The sequence below is a fragment of the Aureococcus anophagefferens genome (assembly GCF_000186865.1).
Source record: "Aureococcus anophagefferens unplaced genomic scaffold AURANscaffold_5, whole genome shotgun sequence".
Classification (NCBI taxonomy): domain Eukaryota; class Pelagophyceae; order Pelagomonadales; family Pelagomonadaceae; genus Aureococcus; species Aureococcus anophagefferens.
This window is the reverse complement of record NW_008705565.1, coordinates 81821-100723: the sequence shown is the minus strand read 5'-3', so window position 1 is coordinate 100723 and position 18903 is coordinate 81821. Positions and strand designations below refer to the sequence as shown.

General features: G+C 71.6%; 6 protein-coding genes and 1 pseudogene across 7 annotated transcripts; 2 read left to right on the top strand and 5 right to left on the bottom strand.

The window, feature by feature from the left end:
• Nucleotides 1-96: 96 nt before the first annotated feature.
• Nucleotides 97-789, bottom strand: AURANDRAFT_16376 (hypothetical protein; the record flags this gene model as incomplete). The annotated part of the gene is made up of 2 exons (XM_009036560.1): nucleotides 97-213; nucleotides 586-789. Coding segments are annotated over 2 exons (321 nt in total), but the record flags the coding sequence as incomplete, so codon positions are not given.
• Nucleotides 790-1471: 682 nt separating this feature from the next.
• AURANDRAFT_59930 (hypothetical protein) lies at nucleotides 1472-2672 on the top strand (the record flags this gene model as incomplete). Its single annotated transcript, XM_009037100.1, has 2 exons — nucleotides 1472-1675; nucleotides 1754-2672. 2 exons carry the CDS (start codon nucleotides 1564-1566, stop codon nucleotides 2638-2640), a joined length of 999 nt encoding a protein of 332 aa, XP_009035348.1.
• A 95-nt stretch (nucleotides 2673-2767) lies between these two features.
• NII1 lies at nucleotides 2768-5369 on the bottom strand (annotated as a pseudogene; the record flags this gene model as incomplete). The annotated part of the gene is made up of 3 exons: nucleotides 2768-4854; nucleotides 4945-5052; nucleotides 5230-5369. Coding segments are annotated over 3 exons (2335 nt in total), but the record flags the coding sequence as incomplete, so codon positions are not given.
• A 4925-nt stretch (nucleotides 5370-10294) lies between these two features.
• Nucleotides 10295-12042, bottom strand: AURANDRAFT_62435 (hypothetical protein; the record flags this gene model as incomplete). The annotated part of the gene is made up of 2 exons (XM_009036559.1): nucleotides 10295-11022; nucleotides 11151-12042. The coding sequence occupies 2 exons, from the start codon at nucleotides 12040-12042 to the stop codon at nucleotides 10295-10297; spliced, it is 1620 nt and encodes a 539-aa protein (XP_009034807.1).
• A 671-nt stretch (nucleotides 12043-12713) lies between these two features.
• AURANDRAFT_23826 (hypothetical protein) lies at nucleotides 12714-13556 on the top strand (the record flags this gene model as incomplete). The annotated part of the gene is made up of 1 exon (XM_009037101.1): nucleotides 12714-13556. A coding segment is annotated over one exon (843 nt), but the record flags the coding sequence as incomplete, so codon positions are not given.
• Nucleotides 13557-16176: 2620 nt separating this feature from the next.
• AURANDRAFT_12803 (hypothetical protein) lies at nucleotides 16177-16788 on the bottom strand (the record flags this gene model as incomplete). Its single annotated transcript, XM_009036558.1, has 1 exon — nucleotides 16177-16788. A coding segment is annotated over one exon (612 nt), but the record flags the coding sequence as incomplete, so codon positions are not given.
• Nucleotides 16789-18070: 1282 nt separating this feature from the next.
• AURANDRAFT_52773 (hypothetical protein) lies at nucleotides 18071-18832 on the bottom strand (the record flags this gene model as incomplete). Its single annotated transcript, XM_009036557.1, has 2 exons — nucleotides 18071-18571; nucleotides 18823-18832. The coding sequence occupies one exon, from the start codon at nucleotides 18560-18562 to the stop codon at nucleotides 18122-18124; it is 441 nt and encodes a 146-aa protein (XP_009034805.1).
• Nucleotides 18833-18903: the final 71 nt, after the last annotated feature.

Here is an 18903-nt window from a genome sequence, read left to right as displayed (position 1 = left end):
CGCCGCGAGGCCCGTTTCCGCAGCACGCGTACGCAAACTCGAGCAGGTTAGAAGCGCCGCGCCGCCGCGGCGCCGCGGCCCCTAGTCCGTCTCGTGGAGCGTGGCCACGACGGGGTACTTGCGCTTGAAGAGCGCGACCCAGTCGTCGAGGATCTTCGTGTCCTTGGCGTCGAGGTCGTCGAGGTCCGGCCAGCCGCGGTCGACGTCCTCGGGCTTGAAGGACATCTTCGCGAGCGCGCGGGACGCGTCCTTGCCGCAGAAGAGGTGGTAGGACGCGCCGGCGCCGTAGAAGCCGACGCCGCCGTAGCCGACGTCGTAGATCTGGCCCCGGATGGCGATGAGGTGCTCCGCGGCGACGCGGCCGGGCCGCGGCGCCGCGTTCCCCGTGCCCCGCGCCAGGAGCTCCGCGCGCGTGACGACCGCGGAGCCGTCGTCGGGCGCGGACACCTTTCCGACGACCGGATAGCACTTCTCGTGCGCGAATTTCATGTACCTGGAGGGCGGCGCGTCACGCAAAAAGACATGGAAAAAAGGCGCGCACCAGTCGTTGAGCTGGTCGCGCTCGCCGAAGTTGAGGTCGTCGACGGGGCCGTCGAGGTCGGCCTCCTCGAGCGACATCTTCGCGAGGCACCGGCTCGCGTCGCGGCCGCGGAACATCTCGTAGCCGCCGCCGGGCCCGTAGAAGTGGCGCGCGGCGGACACGTCGAAGACCTCGCCGCGGAGCGCCACGTAGACCGGCGTGTCGTCGTCGCGGCCGTCGAACGCGCGGAGTTGCGCGGGCGTGAAGTCGCGCGGCGGCCTGCGGCGCGGTCCGGTCGTTTCTTCGCGGCGGCCGCGGGACGGACGCCGGCGTCGCGCTCCTTCTCGTCCTCCTCCTCCTTCTCCTGCGGGTCGTCGTCGAGCGCCTCGGGCGGCGACGCGATGGCGAGGTAGACGGCGTAGGTGCCGAAGACGACGCAGACCTGCGGACGACGGCGTGCGCGCGTTTCGCTCGGCGTGGCGCGGTCGTCGCGCCGCGAGCGAGATCAGCGACGGCGTCGACACGTTCGACAGGAAGCCGCCGCCCTCGTCAGTGGGGAGCTCGGCCATCGTGTGTCGAGAAGGCGTGCGAGTCGCTGCAGCATTGGCTTTGTGAAGCATAGGTGCACGCGCGCTGCGAGGGGCTAGACCCCGCCGTCCCTTCGCGTTTTTTTTTGCACTCGGCTGTGTCCCTTGCGTGCGTCTTCGCGACGACTGCGACGGCGTGCCTGTCGAGCGAACCCCTGTCTCGCTTTAGCTCCTCCGAGTCGGTCTTGTTCGTGCGAATGGCCGACGGCTGCGCCTTCATCGCGCGCCAGGGCACGGCCAGCGCTGCCACCGCCACGAGCACGTCGCGCGCGCAGCCCACCGACCAACCCTATCGCGAAACCTCTCCTTGAGTTCCTGTTGCAGCGCCTTGTGGCAATTGTTGTTGCTGAATTAAAATCTGCAGAGAGGAGGAGCTCCCCGCCACCACGAAGAAAGTCGACAGCGAGCGCGAGCCACCACCCACAGCGTTGAGCGCAGCAGAAAGCTTTTCGAACCATGGGCATGACCAAGGTGGACACGAGCATCGTCGCCGAGGGCATGCGCGAGGAGATCCGGCGCGACGTCCAGCTCGTGCCCGGCGTGCGGCCGCGGCTCGTGGGCTTCCTCTGCGCGGACCGGCGTCTCCAGAGTTTCGACGACGCGCGCGATTTTGCCACCAACTGTCGTAACCGCCGCAAACCCGTAGCGAACAAGGACCCGGCCGCGCGGAAGTACGCCGAGTGGACGGGCCGCGCGGCGACCAAGGACGGCATCGAGTACGAGCTCCGCGAGGTCGAGGCCTGCGAGCTCGGCGCCGCGCTCCACGCCGCGAACAAGGACGATACTGTGCACGGCATCCTCATCTACTACCCCGTCTTCGGGTTCCAGCCGTCGTTCTTCGGCGGGTCCATGGACGACCAGCTCCGCGACGCGATCTCGCCGCAGAAGGACGTCGAGGGCCTCTGCACGACCTACCGGCACAATTTGTACCGCAACATCCGGCGCGTGGACCGCTGGCGGCGGTCCATCGTGCCCTGCACGCCCTTGGCGGTCGTCAAGTGCCTCGAGCACGTCGGCGTGCACAAGCGCGACGGCGGCGGCATGGCCGGCGTCGTCTGCTCCGTCGTGAACCGCTCCGAGATCGTCGGCCGGCCCCTGGCGGCCATGCTCGCCAACGACGGCGCGACGGTCTACTCCATCGACATCGACTCGATCTACGTCATGCGCAAGGGCGAGATGGCGCCGTGCAAGCTGAGCCCCGAGGAGGCCATCAAGGCCTCCGACGTCGTCGTCCTCGGCGTGCCCTCGCCCAAGTACAAGCTCAAGGTCGCCACCCTCAAGAAGGGCGCCGTCGTCGTCAACGTCTCCGGCTTCAAGAATTTGGACGACTCGGACGCGACGGACGACGACGTCTACACCTACATCCCCCTCGTGGGCCGCGTCACCGTCGCCTGCCTCGAGCGGTCCCTCGTCTGCCTCTACAAGCAGTACCACGTGCCCAAGCTCCGCCTCAAGAAGGCCCTCAAGTGGCTCCCCGTCGCCCTCGCCGCCGCCGCCGCGCTCGGCGCGGTCGCCATGAAGAAGCGCGCGTGAAGCGGGGAACCCAAGCTAACCCTGTGGTGTTCGTCGGTTGCCGGTCCGGGCTGCCCAGGGGCGCCTCCGAAGACTCGAGTCGGAGCCAAATTGAGGCGCGGTCCCTGAGTCATGAGGGCCGGGTTCGTATTCACAGCTGATTACACAGGGGCGTCGGTTCGGAGAACCGGGTTCGGGGGGGGGGTCACATGGGATTCTAGAATGGGATTCGCCGCTAGTTGCCGCCCTTGATGCGCGACACGGCCGCGGCCCGGCGCGCCTCGATGGCCGCGATCTCCGCCTTGACGCGCTCGGGCGTGCGCTCCTGCTCGCCGTCGCCGCCGACCTTGTCGTAGCGCGAGAGGATCTTCGCGCTCCGCTCGGCCTCGGACGTGGCGTCGTCGAACTTGCCGAACCAGCCGAGCTCGTACTGCGACTGGCTGCTCCGCGCCTCGCTGTTGGCCACGGCGCCGTTCTTGGCGGCGCCGTTCTTGGGCGCGGCGGCGCCGTTCGCGGCCGCGGCGGCGACGGGCGCCTTCGCCGGCGCCTTCTTCGCCGGCGGCGCCTTCTCCGCGGGCGCGTCGGCCGCGGCCGCGGCGGGCGCCTTCGCCGGCGCCTTCTTCGCGGGCGGCGCCTTCTTCGCGGGCGCGTCGGCCGCGGCGGCGGCGGCGGGCGCCTTCTTCGCGGGCGCCTTCTTGGGCTTCTTCGGCGGCGCCGTCGTCGCCTCCTCGAGGGCCGCGGTCGCCTTCTTGACGACGCGCCGCTTGCCGAACCTGTACCTGCCGTCGAAGTGGTCGTGCATGAGCTTGGCGAGGATCGCGGCGAGCTCGTCCTCGTCGTCCATGGGCACGCCCTTGGTGTGGGGCTCGAGGGCGAGGTGGCCGCCCTCGCCGATGGTGCCGCCGACGTAGATGTTGACGCCGGAGACGGCCTTCATCTTGCCCTCGGCGTTCTTGCGCTTCGCGGGCCCGCCCATCAAGCCGATGTCCGCGGCCTGGACCTGGCCGCACGAGTTCGGGCAGCCCGTCCAATGGACCCGGAGGGGCCGCGGCGTCTCGACGAGGGCGTCGACCTTCTCCATGACCCGCTCGGCGACGGACTTGGTCTCGATCATGGCGAGCGGGCAGAACTGGGCCCCGGTGCACGAGACCATGTTGCCGACGATGTTGCTCGGCTCCACGGAGAGGCGGCCCGCCGTGAGCGCCGGCTCCTTGAGCAGGGCCTTGACCTTGTCCTTGTGGACGTTGGGCAGGATCGCGTTCTGCTCCACCGTGAGGCGGAGCTCGCCGCCCGCGTAGCGGTCCGCGAGGTCCGCCAAATGGCGCATCTCCTCGACGGACAGGCGCCCCGCGGGCACGTGGACGCCGACGCGGCGGAGCTCCGGGTCCGCCTGGGGCTGGACGCCCAGCAGGCTCCGGCGCTCGAAGGGCGTCGTGTCGTGGGGCTGCGCGGGCTGCACGTCGACGCCGCGCCCGTAGGACGCGATCTCCTTCTTCACGGCGTCCCCGAACGCCTCGGGCCCGTAGGACTCGACGAGCCACATGAGGCGCGCCTTCTGGCGGTCGTCGCGGCTGCCCTCGTCGCGGAAGAGGCGCAGGATGGCCTCGCAGAGCGCCTCGCACGAGTACGCGTCGCCGGGCACCCAGACGTCGAGCGCGACGGACTCGGCGACGCGCTTGATGGACATGTAGCCGCCGACGACGACGTTGAAGCCCGGCTGGCCCGTCGCGGCGTGCCTGACGGGCTCGAGGCCGATGTCGTTGATGTACGTGTGCGCGAAGTCGTCGCGGCCGCCCGACACGGCGATGTTGAACTTGCGCGGGAGGAAGCCCCACTGGGGGTTGCCCCGGTCGCCCGTCGCCTTGTCGAGCGAGATGAGGTCGTTGATGGCGTTCGTGATGGGCCGCGTGTCGATCAGCTCGAGGTCGTCGAGGCCCGCGAGGGGGCTCCCGACGACGTTCCGCGCGTTGTCCAACGCCGACTGGAACGACGTGAGGTTCATCGCGTGGAGCTTCTCCGTGAGGTCCGCGCCGTCCTCGAGGGTCAGCCCCCGGAGCTGGAAGTTCTGGCGCGTCGTGATGTCGGCGACGCCGAGGTCGTCGCCGTAGGGCGCGATCGCGTCCGCCATCACCCGGACCTGGTCCGACGTCACGATGCCGTTGGGCAGGCGCAGGCGCATCATGAAGCGGCCCGGCGTGCGCTTGAAGCGGCTCAGGAGGCCCGCCCACTTGAGGCGGCTGTTCATGTCGTTGGCCTCGATGTCGTCCTACGAGCGCGTCGTCGGGGGTTTCGAAAAGAAGCGCGGTTCGGGCGCGGGCGCCGCGCGTAGTCGAGCGTGCCCGCGCGGATCGCCCCGGCGAACTCGTAGAGGTCCGTCCACGCGTTCGTCGGGTCCTTGGCGAGCTTCAGCTTCTCGATCTTGTTGCCCTCCGCCTGTCGGGCGCGGCTCGGTTTTCGGGCGAATAACGTCTCGCGCGCGGAGCTCTCTGGTCGCGTTGCGGGCTCTTGCGAGACGCGTGTCACTCTCTCTCTCTCGGTTTGATGGTGGGATGCGCTCTCTCGTTCGCGCGTGTGGCGCGCGCGGGCGACTTGTCAGACGCCGGGACTGACCGCCCGCGCGATCGTCTCCTCCGGCAGGAACGAGATCCCCGTCCGCTTCGTCGGCGCGGAGAAGGAGGTGGCGGTGGCCACGAGCGCGAAGGCCGCCAGGCCCCGCAAGCGGTGCGGCATCGCGTTGTTTCCAGTCGAGGCAACACGGCCGTAGAAGGCAGCTCCTCGTGCAGCACGACTGGATGACGACAGGCCGACGCAGCTCCTTTGGCCTGCTCGATTAATGGCCGAGCGAGCCCGACGGGCCCCTGCACGACGGTCCGGCCCCGGGACGGGGGCCGGGGACGGCGGGCACGGGGGTTCCGGCACGGTAAATGCGCTCCGGGCACGCGGCCCGGCACGGGCCCGGCACGCGGCACGGCACTCGGCACGGGCCCCCGGGCACGGGCCGGGCACGGGCCACGCGGCCCGGCACGGGCCCGGCACTCGGCACGGGCCCCGGGCACGGGCCGGGCACGGGCCGGGGAGGCCCGGCACGGGCCCGGCACGGGGCCCCGGGCACGGCCCGGGCACGGGCCGGGGACGTGGCCGGGGACCGCGGCACGCACCGTCGCGCAGGGGCCCCTAGCTCGAGGCGCTATCGATGGTGAAGCGCTGAACAACTGCTCAATCCGAAAGGAAACCAAAAGCGAGCCGAAGCGAGACGAGGTGCGGCGCGCGTCGACGTGCACGCCACCGCGTGCGCGCGCGAGTGGACGTCGTCCTTCGCGTGTTGGCGAAGAACGGCGCGGCCGGACTTCTTACTCGTGGCGCGCCGCCGCCGGAGCCGCCGCGGCGTGTACTAGCGAAAAGGGACACCCTCTCGGTAGGAGACGAAAAAAAAGAACCCCGAAGAGGCGTGCATTTACGCGCGTCGAGGCGTCCCCCGACGCAAAACCCCCGGCCACTGCAGAGAGCGTGTTCTCGGCTCTCGCAATCCTGAGTCATTGAGGTCCTATCACAAAATCTCACTCTCGTCATGCGCCGTGTCCCTCGCGCCGCACTGGAAACCTTCCACAAAGTCCCCCCCGCACTCCCTGACACCCACCGAGGCGCCTCGCCGCAAAAAATCCGCGCGAAACGAGCGCCAGACACCTTTCCCCCTCGCAGATAATGCAGAAGCTCGCCCTCGCCCTCGCCCTCGCCCCCGCCGCGGCCTTCGTGCCGTCGGCCGCCCCCAAGGCCGCCCTCAAGATGGACGCGACCATCCAGCAGACGCTCGCGTCCATGCAGGGCTCGGAGGTCTTCTGGGGCTCCGACGGCGTGCTCGAGGGCCACGAGGAGGACGAGGTCAAGGGCTACGACAACTTCGACGTGCTCGCCGGGGCCATGCAGGCCCAGGGCGTCAACCTCGACGGCGGCTCGTACACGCTCCTCGCGCCCTCCAACTCGGCCATCGACAAGCACAACAAGGAGGTCGGCACGCCGCTCGACGCGAACATCCTCAAGTACCACGTCATCAACGGCGCCGTCCCCATGTCCGGCCTCACCGTGGACCAGCCAACGCTCAACGGCGGCACGCTCACGGCCTACCGCAAGTTCCGCAAGAACTGGCTCGACGGCGCGATCATCGGCCTCTCGTCCGAGGGCGCGTCCAAGTCCTCCAGCTGGCCCGCGGACGTCGCCTGCGACAACGGCGTCATCCACGCGATCGACACCGTCCTCGTGCCCGGCGCCTACGACGGCCCGCGGTAAACGCGGCCCTCCCCTCTCCAAGCACTACGAGGAAGGCCGAGGCGAATGACGCCGAGTCGCGCTCGCGCGGTGGAGCCTGGCACCCTAAGATAGATGCCGAAAGCTCCCTTTGTGTTGGGCGTGGCTTGCGCCCCCGACTGTGGAGACCGGGGGGCGCCCGGCCCCGTCCGCGGCTTCGCCGAGCCCGGAGTGCGAGTCCGCGGCTCGCTCGCCCGACGCGTCACACAACCTCTTCTTACTTCGACGGCGCGTAGCGGTCGGCGAAGGACCCGTCCTCGATGGCGGCGAGGGTCGCGTCGTCGCACCAGAAGTCCCAGTCCTCGTTGATGGCGCGCCACGCGGCGTTCGCGCCGACCTCGCCCGCGGCCTCCGTGATGCCCATGTCGCCGCGGACCTCGAGGCCCGGGACGGCGAAGCCCCCCGGCGCCCGCAGGGTCCAGGAATCGGCGCCCTCGACGAGGGGCACGCCGAAGCCGCCGTAGTACGTCGCGACGGCCTCGCAGTACTTCGCGTCGTCCGTCGTGCCCGCGTTGCCCGCGTTGTAGCAGGAGAAGCAGACGGCGTGCTCGTCGCAGTTGTGGAGCTGCGACTTGCCGCCGAGGGTCAGCGGGTTGGGCAGGTCGCCCGGCGAGTCCGCGTTCTGCGACGACAGGCCCGCGATGTCGGGCCTGAAGGTCCCCGCGCAGGACTCGGGCAGGGACTTGACGGCCATCCAGGCGCAGGGCATGGCCCAGGCCATGTCCTGGTCCGCGCAGGCGTCGGGGCAGAGCGCCGCGAAGGGCGTGCCCTTGTCCGTGATGTCCGTCGCGCACCAGCTCTCGGCGTCGAACGACGGGCACGTCGGCGCGAAGACGGCGTCGTCGTCGTAGTCCGCGCAGGCCGCGGACACCGTGTAGTCGGCGTAGGCCACGCGCGCCGCCTCGGACGACGCCGCGTCCGTCGTCAGCGCCGACCCGGCGCGCAGGCTCTGGCCGTCGCGGGCCCAGACGGCCAGGGCGCTCAAAAGCGACCCGGACGCGACGGCGACGGCGACGTAGCCCGCGGCGCGCGACCGCCGCGGCGGCGGCGCCTCGACGAGCGTGCCGTAGGTCGTCGGCATGCTGCGGCGCGGGACGGCGGCGGGGGCTGCCTGTCTCTTCTCACGCTGGGTGACTGCGGGAATGATCAAGTTCTCAAGATACTTTCTTTCGTTTCCCCCCGTCCTTGCACTTACATGTTAATCGTCCTCGTCCTCGTCGACGTCCTTCTGCTGCTGCTTCTTTTTCTTCTTCTCCTTCTTCTTGCGCTTCTTCTCGGCCTTCTCCTTCTTGCGGTCCTCCTTGGACTTGGGCGGGTGCTTCTCCGCGAGCCACGTCTCGACGTCGTCGTAGCCCTCCTCGGCCGCGAGCTCGCCCTCGTCGCCCCAGACCCACTTCTTGTTGCGCTTGCCGCCGAACTTGTGCTGGAGCGCGCGGCAGACGCGCTTGTTCCGGTCGACGTCGTCCTTCTTGAGCCACTCCTGGCCCTCGAGCGTGTCGACGTTGTCGTAGACGTTGACGTTCATGATGGGCGAGAAGCGCAGGGTCCGCAGGCGGATGTAGTCGTCCTGGAATTCCGAGTTGTCCTCCTCCTCCTCGAGCTCCCGGGCGCGCCGCGTCACCTCGAGCACCGTCTTGCGGTACGCGTCCACCGGCGGCGGCTCGTCCGACTCGGCCGCCGCGGGCGCGGCCGCGGGCGACGTCTCGTCGGGCGGCGGCGCGGACGCCGCGCTGAGGCGCCGCGCGACCTCGGCGCGGACGTCGAGCTGCGACGCGCGCGGCCGCGGCGGCGCGGCCGCCTCCTCGACGGCGCTCGGCGGCGCGGGCGCGACCTTGATCGACCGCCGCGCGGCCTTGGCCCTGTCGCGCTCGGCGTCGCGCCGCCGGTTCGCCAGCGCCTCCTGGACCATCTGGTTGTGCCGGATCTCGCCCTCGAGGCTCTGGAGCAGGTAGCCGCTGACGTGGACGTGGTCGCCGAGCCCGAGCGACTTCCGGATCTTCTCCGGGTCGCCCCGGTCCTCGATCTTCGCCTCGAAGAAGACGGACTTGACGCAGCCCCAGACGCTCGCGGCGCAGCTCCGCGAGAGCTGCGTCGGCAGCGGCAGGCGCCGGAACGCCGCGGCCCGCGCGCGCCGCTCCGCGTCCTCGACCTCGTACGCGCGCGTCCGCGTCTCCTCGTCCTGCTCCTTCCGCGACGCCTTGGTGATGAGCCGCTTCTCCGCGCCCCGGAGCCGCGACGCCAGCGGCCGCCCGTCCGCCGTCGTCGGCGGCGGCGCCGCGGCCGGCGCCGCGGCGGCGAGCGGGTTCGCCGTCTCGACGACGGTTTCGGCCGCGTCCTCGGCCATAGGGCAGCCCCGTGTTCACGCGCGGCGCGGACCTCGAGGGGTGCCGGTCACGTCACCGTCGACGCCGAAAACGGAAAACGAGGCACCCCGGATCATGGACCATCGACTCTGCGGGCGCTGCCCGGCGGTTTTGTGCCCTTCAGTGAGTCTTCAACTTTGATCTTTATTGCCACAAGTTGGGAGCGCTTTTGGCTGGAAGACTGACCTGGGTTGTGTTTTTTAGCCACGGGGGGGGGCCTTGGGGGGGTTTTGACGGGGGTGGGGGGGGTCGACTTCTGCTCGGCTCGGGCGCGACAACCTCCTGAAAACAGCGCCCCAGTACGCGTCCGGGCCGCCGGGGGCCACCGGGACGGGGGGTGGGGGGGTCGCTGAGGGCCCATAAAACCCCCCCAAGGCCCCGGGGGGGGGCTAAAAAACACAACCCTGAAGCCCGTCGCAGAGCGCTGAGCATCGCAGAGCGCTGAGCCCTTCGCAGCTTAGTTCGCCACCGACGCACGACATGGGCGCCACCCATTCCACGCCAAAGGTGCTCGTGCTCGGGACGCCCGGCGCCGGCCGCAAGACGCTCATGCGCGCCCTCTCGAAGGACGCCGCGCTGGACCTCGTGCCGAGCCTCGAGGCCGACGACACGGCCGACGCCGTCGTCTACGTGTTGGACGCGACGGCGCCGAGCGACTGGGCCGGCGAGTCGTCGAAGATCCTCGCGACGCTCCACTCCGTGAACAAGGCCCTCGGCCGCCTCGTGCCGCTGCTCGTCTGCGTGAACAAGCGCGACGTCGAGGGCTCGGCGCCCGCGCGGCAGGTCGTCGAGAACCTGCGCCTCTCCGGCGACGTCTGCGCGGCCGTCGGCGGCCGCGTCTGGCGCGTCGTCGACTGCTCCGCCGTCGGCGACGTCGCGGACGTGCGCAAGGCGCTGCTCAAGATGGTCGCCAACGGGCAAAAGCCCATGGGCATCCTCGCGCCCAAGTTCCTCCGCTACGGCGCGAGCTGCGACGCACCCCAGGGCGCCTGCGCGCCGCCTCCCTAAGGTTACTCCGCGGTCTCGAGCCAGGCGGCGTCGCGGACCTCGACGGCCGGCGCGAGCGCGACGACGAGGACGTTGACGTCCGCGCCGCGCTGCGTGCGCATGACGGCCCGCTCGACGTCGATGACCGCCAGCCCCGCCGCGGCCGCCGCATCGCGGAGGTACGCCTCGGAGTGCGCGAAGCGGCCGCCGTCGCCGAGGCCGAAGCCGCTCGCGCGCTCCTCGAGCGTGAACGCGAAGCGGCCGTCGGCCTTCAGCACGCGCCGCGCGGCGGAGAAGAGCTCGGCGCAGTCGCCGACGTAGGCGAAGACGTCCGCGGCGACGAGGACGTCGACGGAGCCCGGGCCGCGCGTCGCGAGGTAGGCCGCGCCGTCGGAGACGACGAGGTCCTCGTAGACGCCCTTCTCGCGCGCGGCGTCGAGCATGCGCGGCGACACGTCGACGCCGACGATCTCCTCGATAGGCAGCGCGTCCCGGAGCGCCGCGCCGCAGAGGCCCGTGCCCGCGCCGACGTCCACGGCGACGACGCCCGGCCGCTTCGGCAGCGACCGCGCGAGGAGCCCCGCGCACTGGAGGTGGCCCCGGTAGCTCAGGTCGCCGACGAGTTTCTGCTCGAAGGTCTTGGCGAACTGGTCGAAGAGGCCGCTGACGTAGGACGCGTCGAGGGGCGCGCGGCGCCAGTCCTCGTCGCCGTCGGTCCACTTGGCGAGCTGCGCGCGCGCCTGGCCCTCGCCTGGGCAGGAAAAGGGTGATTCAACGTCGCTTCAACGTGCGTGTTCCGCGCGCGCGCGTTCCGAAACAAGCATCCATGCTTCGAGACCGTTCCGAGAGATGATCGCTCGTCCAAAAATCAGCCGAAACGAGTGGAAAACGGCCGAGATCGGAGCCTTTGAAGTTGGGAATTTCGCTCTCTTGTCCTGCCCTGGCCCTCGCCGGCGTCGAGGTCCACGGCGCGCTTCAAGGCGGCCACGGCGCCCGCGCGGTCGCCCCGCTGCTCGTCGAGGAAGAAGGCGAGCTCGCGCCAGATTTCCGCGCGTTCCGCGTCGAGCTGGAGCGCCTCCTGGAACGCCGCGGCCGCGGCGCCGAGCTCGCCCGCGCCGGCGCGGCCGAGCGCGCAGCGCAGCGCGGCGCCCGCGGCGTCCCCGCCGGTCCGCTTCGCGACGTCGGCCGCTTCGGCGTAGAGCCGCGCGGCCTCGGCCGCGTCGCCGGCCGCGCGCCGCTCCGTCGCCCGGAGCTCGAGCGCCGCGGCGCACGTCGGCTCGGCCGCGAGCCGCGCCTCGACGACCGCCCGCGCGCGGGCGAAGCGCTTCGCGCGGAGCTCGTAGCCGACGAACCTTTGGAACGCCTCGACGTCGCCCGAGTGGGCCCAGGCGAGGCGCCAGGCCTCGCCCGCGTCGTCGCCGCGGTCCTCGAGCGCGACGGCCCACCGCGCGGCGCTCGCCGCGTCGCCGTGCGCCGCGGCCCGGGCGAGCGCCGCGAGCGCGCCGTCCTCGTCGCCCGTCTGCCGCAGGAGCGTCGCGAGGGCCGCGGCGGCCTTCGTGTTGTTCGCGCGCTTTTCGAGCGCGGCGCGGCAGGCGTCGATGGCCGCGGCGATCTTGTCGTCGATGGCGCCGCCGCGCAGCGTCGTCGTCGTCGCGTTTGCAACCGCGGCCGCGCCGCCGCGCCGCGTTGTCGCGACCGATGCGCGCGTCGCGCTGTGTCGCGCTGGCGCCCGGAGCGCCGTCGCCGCGACAAGTAGCAGCGCGATCCTCATTCTGCCATGCTCTCTCTCGATGGAGCTGCCCCGCGCACGCTCATTGGCCGATGGTCGACGCTCAAACGCCGCTTTGTTCGGCGCTGCGCGCGGCGCACGCGCTGCCCCAGCCATCCTAGAGAACGCACGCGATGCCGCAGCAGGTGACCTTCGACCTGGACACGGCGGTGTGGATCGTCGTCGTCTACGTGTGGATGTCGCTGGCCGTGGTCCTGCGGCTCTCCGGCGGCGCGGCGCGCACGCTCCAGAAGATCTTGCCGCGGGGCAGCAAGGTCGGGAAGCGCGTCGGCCGGGGCCGCGGGCCGACGCGCGCCGCCTGGGAGACCGCGGCCCCGCGGGGGCCCGTGCCTCCGCTGGACGTCGCGCTTCTCGTCGTGGGCACGCACGGCGACGTCCAGCCCTTCGTCGCGCTCGGCCTCGCGCTCGCGGAGCGGGGCCACCGCGTGCGCCTGGGCACGCACGCCTGCTACCGCGCCTCGGTGGCGGCGCGCGCGGCGGCGGCCGGCGCGTCGCTCGAGTTCTTCCCCCTGGCGGGCGACCCGAGGAAGCTCTCGGCGTGGATGGTCAAGAGCCGGGGCCGCCTCCTGCCCGGCGCGGGCCTCCGCGGCGGCGAGCTCCGCGACGAACTGCTCGTCGAGCTGCCGGAGAAGGTGGCCATGATCCGCGACATCATGCGGTCCTGCTGGGACGCGTGCACGCGCCGCGACTACGACGACCCCCGGTGGGACGGCGCGCCCTTCCGGGCCCAGGCCATCGTCGCGAACCCGGTCTGCTACGGCCACGTCCACTGCGCCGAGGCGCTGCGGTGCCCGCTGTTCATGGCGTTCCCCCAGCCGTGGACGCCCACGGCCGCGTTCCCGCACCCTCTCGCGAACCTGCCGTTCCGCGAGCGCGACCGCGGGAGCCGCCTCGGCTCCTTCGCCGTCGACCAGCTGAACCTCGCGAGCTACGCCTTCGTCGACGAGCTCCAGTGGCGGAGCCTCGACGCGAACGCGTTCCGGAAAACGCTGGGCCTCAAGCCGCTCCGCTGGACCGCGCGCGGCGCGTTCCTGCTGAACGACCTGCGCGTGCCCTTCGCGTACCTCTGGTCGCCGGCGCTCCTGCCGAAGCCCGCGGACTACGGCGCCCACGTCTCCGTCACGGGCAACGCGGCCGTATCGCCCGGCGCCGCGGCGCCCTACGAGCCCCCGAGCGCGCTCGCCGCGTTCCTCGCGGCGGGCGAGAAGCCCGCGCTCGTCGGCTTCGGGTCCATGGTCGTCGAGGACCCGGCGGCGCTCTGGGAGACCGTCGTCGCGGCGGCGGACGCCGCGGACGTCCGCGTGCTCTTCCAGGGCGGCTGGTCCGAGGCCGCGGGCGCCGCGGCGACGTCGCCGCGCGTCTTCGCGCTCGGGCCCTGCCCCCACGGCTGGCTGATGCCCCGGTGCGCCGCCGCCGTGCACCACGGCGGCGCGGGCACGCTCGACGCGTCGCTGCGCGCGGGGCTGCCGACGCTCGTCGTGCCCTTCTTCGGCGACCAGCACTTCTGGGGCGAGGTCGCGCGGAGCCGCGGCGCGGGCCCGCCGCCGATCCCCTTCGCCGACCTCGACGCGGCGTCCCTCGCGGCGGCGCTCGCGCGGCTCGCGGGCGACGCGGCGCTGCGCGCGAGCGCGCGCGCGATCGCGGACGACATGGCGAAGGAGGACGGCGTCGCGGCGCTCGCGGACGCGTGGGCGGCGAGCCTGCCGCCGTCGCGCGACCTCGTGTGCTTCGTGTCCCTCTTCGCGTCGAGCGAGCCCCGCGTCGTCGCCGCGGCGCGCTGGCACGGCCCGCTGCGCGCGCGGCTCTCGCGCGAGGCCGCGGCGGCGCTCGACGGCCGCCGCTCGCCCTACCGGAGCCGCTTCTGCGTGCCCTACGCGCCCCTGCTCTGGGACGCGTCCGCGCCGGCCTACCCGGGCCACGACCTCTGTTCATTCGTACCGAGGACCTTGTACGCGCTCTGCGGCGCGTCGACGCGCGCGTGCCTCGAGCCCCTCGCGGCGACGCGGGCGGCCCTCGAGAGCCGCGGCGCCGACGCGGGGGCCGGTCGCCACGCCGCGCGCGTCTTTGTCGCGCTCGTCTGCTTCGCCGTCGAGGCGCCGCTGAAGCTCACGATGCGCTGGTTCGTCCTATTGCTCGAGACGGGCGTCGGCTTCCTGCGGTTGCTGTGCTGCTGCGGCCGGCGGCGCGACGCCCTCGTCGACGTGCCGTCCATGTGCGACGACGACGATGCCGTCGCCGTCGATCCCGTCCGCGCCGGGGACCTCGTCGACGCCGCGGCGCTCGCCGCGCGCGTCCGCGACGCCGTCGACCGCGCGCTCGGCGACCGGTCGAGCCGCCGGGACCGCGACCGCCTCGACGCGGTGCGGCGCGGCGACGCCGCCGTCGCCCTCGCGGCGCTCCTCGCCTGCGACGGCGACCTCCTCGCCGACGACGAGGACGCCAAGGACGACGTCGAGACGGGGAGCTTCTCGGAGCCGGGCGCGCGCGCGTCGCTCCGCGACTCCTTCGCGGACCCGGGCGCGCTGCGACGGCACTTTGCGCGGCGCGCGGTCCTGGGCTGCTTCGCCGACGGCGCCGCGGGCCGCGACGAGACGCGCGCGGCCGCGCTCCTGGACGCGTGGGGCTTCAAGGGGCCCTGGGTCGCCTTCGTCCCCTTCTGCCTCCGCGTCGCGGACCTCTACCACCACCGCGCCGCCGTCCCCGCGGACGACGACGACCTCGGCGTGCCGCTGCTAAGGTAGTAGTGCGGTGCGCGATCGAGCCCCGGCGGATGCTTCGCGCCATTCGTCGAGCTCGAGACAAAGACCCAAGCCTCACTGCTTCCAAGTCGATCCAAACGCGCGCCGCCGCGCCCCCGCCCGCGCGCACCCCTTCTCGACGCCCCCCGCCCGCAGGTCCCCACCATGATCCTCGACAACATGAGCGACACCGAGAGCCAGTGCGACTTCGAGTGGATTCGGGAGGCGGACGGCGGCGCCTCTCTCGAGGATTTGTGCGAGAAGTATCCCGCGGTCAAGGCTTTGTGCGAGCGCTTCGAGTCGCTCACGGAGAAGTACGAGGCCACGCGTGCCGCGGCCTTGATCGACCCTTCCGCGCGCGTCGCGCGCCTCGCTCGTCTTTTGTCCCGGCGCGCCCGCGTCCAGAAGGAGGCCGCGGCGTGCCGCGCCGTCGTCGTCCTCCAGGCGCGCGCGCGCCGCGCCATCACCTGCGAGTCCGACGTCCGCGCGCGCCTCGTCGCCAAGTGCCTCTCGCTCTCCAAGAGCGTCGCGGCCAAGGCCGCGGCGCTCGACGACCTCGGAGCCAAGAACCTCGCGCTCTCCAAGACCGTCGCCACCAACACCATTTCGCTCAGCGAGGGCTTCCGCGTTCTCAAAAACAAGGACGCCTTCCCGGGCTCGGACGCCTATGTCTGCGAGGTCGATCTCGCGAAGCCCTTCGACTGCTTCAAGATCTGCCGCACCGGCTCGTACGGCGGCTTCGCGACCTTCGGCGGAAAGGCTTTCTTCCGCTCCCAGAGCCCGGACGAGTGCTACGTGAACACCCGCGTCCTCGTTTTGTTCGGAACATTCGAGACGCATGCTGCTTCATAGGTTCACCTGAAGAAGACGCACCCGGCCCACGGCGTGACCTTCTACCTGCGCACGGACGACCTCTTCACGGCGCCCCCGGCGTCGCCGGTCCAGAAGAAATCCTGCGGCGGCTACTTTTACAGCGGCGAGGAGCTCGTGTCTCGCACCACCCGCGCCGCCAAGCCCTAGAGCCGCGCGCGCCGCGCCAAGCCGAGCAGACTCCGCGCCCCATTCCTCACACCGAACTAACGCGCGTCCGAGTCTCTTTAGAAACCGGCTAGAGGAGATCCTGGGCCTTGAACCGGTTGATGAGGTCGTCGTCGAGGGCCATGGGGCGCCGGAGGTTCGCGTCGCCCGCGTCCGCGGCCGCGGCGAGGTCCGCGAGGAGCGGGAGCGCGGCTTTCGCGAGCTGCGCGACGGCCGCGGCGGCCGAGGGCCCCGCGGGCGCGTCGGCGGTCTGGAGCAGGGCCGCGAGGGGCGTCGCCGGGGGCTTGGCGTAGGTGACCTTGAGCACGTCCGTGCCCTGGTGGTAGTAGTCGAGGCAGACGTCGTCGAACGTGCGGAGCTCGTCGCAGAGGCGGCGCTTGAGCGCGTCCTCGCCGAACCAGGTCTCGCCCGTGGCGACGGCGTCGATGTCGAGGGCCGGCCGCTGGCCCGCCACAAAGGTCTTGAACAAGGTGAAGATCTCCTTGATGTCCTGCTTCGACTTGTCCATGTCCTCCTTCGTGACCTTCTTCGTCGGCGTCAGCGTGCGCTTGTAGGCGCCGGCCGTGACGGTCTGGAACTCGATGCCCTCCTTCTTGAGGCGCTGGTAGACGTTGGGGATGTCGGAGATGACGCCGATGGAGCCGAGCACCGCGAAGGGCGACGCGACGATGCGGTCGCCGACGCACGCCATCATGTAGCCGCCCGACGCCGCGACCTGCTCGATGCAGACCGTGAGCTTGAAGCCCGCGTCCTTGACGCGCATGAGCTGGGCCGCGGCGAGGCCGTAGCCCGTGACCGTGCCGCCGCCCGAGTTGAGCTTCAGCACGACCTCGTCGCCGCGCGTCGCGTTCGCGAAGCCGAGCACCGCCGTGACCTCCTCCCGCAGGTTCGCCAGCTGCGACGCCTGGACGTCGCCGTCGAAGTCGAGGACGAAGGCGCGCGCGCCCGCCTCGCCGTTGCGCGCGAAGGCCAGCGCGCCGCCGAGGCCCGCGATACTCTCGTCGCCGGCCGTCGTCGCGGCGAGCTGGCCGAGGCGCAGGCGCGCGGCGTCCGAGGGCAGGGCCGTCTTCACGGCGTCAAGGTAGTCGAGCTCGGCCTCGAGCTCGCGGCGCATCGCGTCCTCGACCTTCTCGAGCGCGGCCTGGCGGTCGCCGTTCTTCCCGAAGGGGTTCTTCGCGAGGCGCCGGAGCACGTTGCCCGTCGAGTTCTTCGTGGCGTTGGACTGCTCGCCGACGGCCGCGGGCGCCTTGCCGCGGAGCTGCGCGCGGTAGAGGGCCGCCTCGGCCCGCGCGTCCGCGCGCTCCGCGAGGTACGTGCCCTCGGCGACCTGCAGCTTGAGGAAGTCGTCGTCGCTCAGCTCCGCGAGGCCGAGCTCGTCGCCGAAGGCGCCGCGGAGGCGCGTCTCGCGCCGCGCGCGCTTCGCGGCGAGGCGGCCGCTCGTCGCGGCGGTGAGCGAGAAGTCGAAGGACTCGAGGCGGTTGTTGAGGCGCTCGACCTTGAGGAACTCCGGGCTCGTCTTCCGGTTCGCCACCTTGCGCTTCTTCGGCCCGCCGAAGGGCAGGCCGCCGCCGCCCATGCCATCGTCGCCGAGGGCGAACTCGTCGCCGAAGTCCGTCACGCCCGGCGGCGCGCGGTCCTCCTTGTCGCCGCGCGCCGCGCTGATGAGCGGGAACGCGACGAGCGCCACCACCGCCGCGGGCACGCCCCAGCTGATGGCCGTCTTGAGCGCGTAGACGCCGAGCTCCCCGGCGACCGCGCCCGTGCCCGCCGGCAGCGCCGGCACGGACGGCAGCGCCGCGAGCACGTCCGTGGGGCCCAGGTGCTGCTCGACGCCGGTCCGCGGCGCCCGGAGCGCTGAAGTTTTCGGCGCGGGCGCCACGAAGGCACGCGCGCTCGTTGCGAGAACGATCGTGACGATGGCGGCGCGCATGGTTGCTAAGCTGTGCGAGTTGGCGTCACTCCTCGAGGCGTCGAGGCGCGAAGCGGCGTCGGTCGAGGTGTGCCAAGTCAGACCTCAGTGCTCGGGGCAACCACATCAACTTGAACCACATCAACATTGAAGGGCGTGAGGCAGCGGCCCGCGAAGGGACCGCGAGCTCTCCCTTCTTCCTCTTGTCGCGGCAGCGCGTCGCGCGGCACGCACCTGAGCACGAGCTTCGTCCTTCAGAGCCGACGGAGGTCGCGTCCACGTCGTCGCACCACGCCCGCATCCCAGACACTGCGAGAAGCGAGGTCAATGGAAGTGTATTATCATAGGGGCGGCGGAGCTCACGACGACCGGCGCCTCACACGGTCAGGCCGGCCTCGCGGGCGCCCTCGACGAGCGCCTTGACGCGCCCGTGGTAGAGGTACTTGTTCGATCCGGAGAAGCGGTCGAAGTAGACCGACTCGAGCCCCTTGCCCTTGGCGCGCTCGGCGAGGAGCGCGCCGACCTTGCCCGCGGCGGACACGTCGTTGCCCTTGCCGCCCGTCGCCTCCTTGACCGTCTCGTCGAGCGTGCTCGCGGCGCAGAGCGTCGTGCCCTCCTTGTCGTCGATGACCTGGGCGTAGATGTGCTGGTTCGACCGGAACACGTTCAGGCGCATGCGGCCCTTGTTCTGGTTCGAGATGCGCTTGAGGCGGATCCGGTACGGCACCTGGCTGCCGGTCGTCATCGTCAGCGCCGACCGGGCGACGAGGCCCGACGCGCACGCGATCGCGCTCAGGAACACGGCGAGGCGGAACATCGTCTCAACCTGCGGGGATATGACGGCTCGGGCGGTGTTGCGATGTCGTCCGCGAGCGGGAGCGGCGCGCGCCGTCTCGGCGGCGATTACGTCGCGGCGCTCTCCGGGGCGGCGCTCGGCGCGTACGTCATCGCCGCGGCCGAATGAACCGCCTCGGAGACCGCACACGCATCGCTCTCGAGCCTCTCGAACAGCCGCTGGCCCGTCGACCACGCCCCGACCCTCCTCGCGCGACTACAGAATGGACGCCGCCGGCATACGCAATTAGCTTCAAGCCACGGGCCACCCACGGACAAAAGATTCGAACCTCATGACGAGGTGGGTGGGTGGGTCCGGAGGCC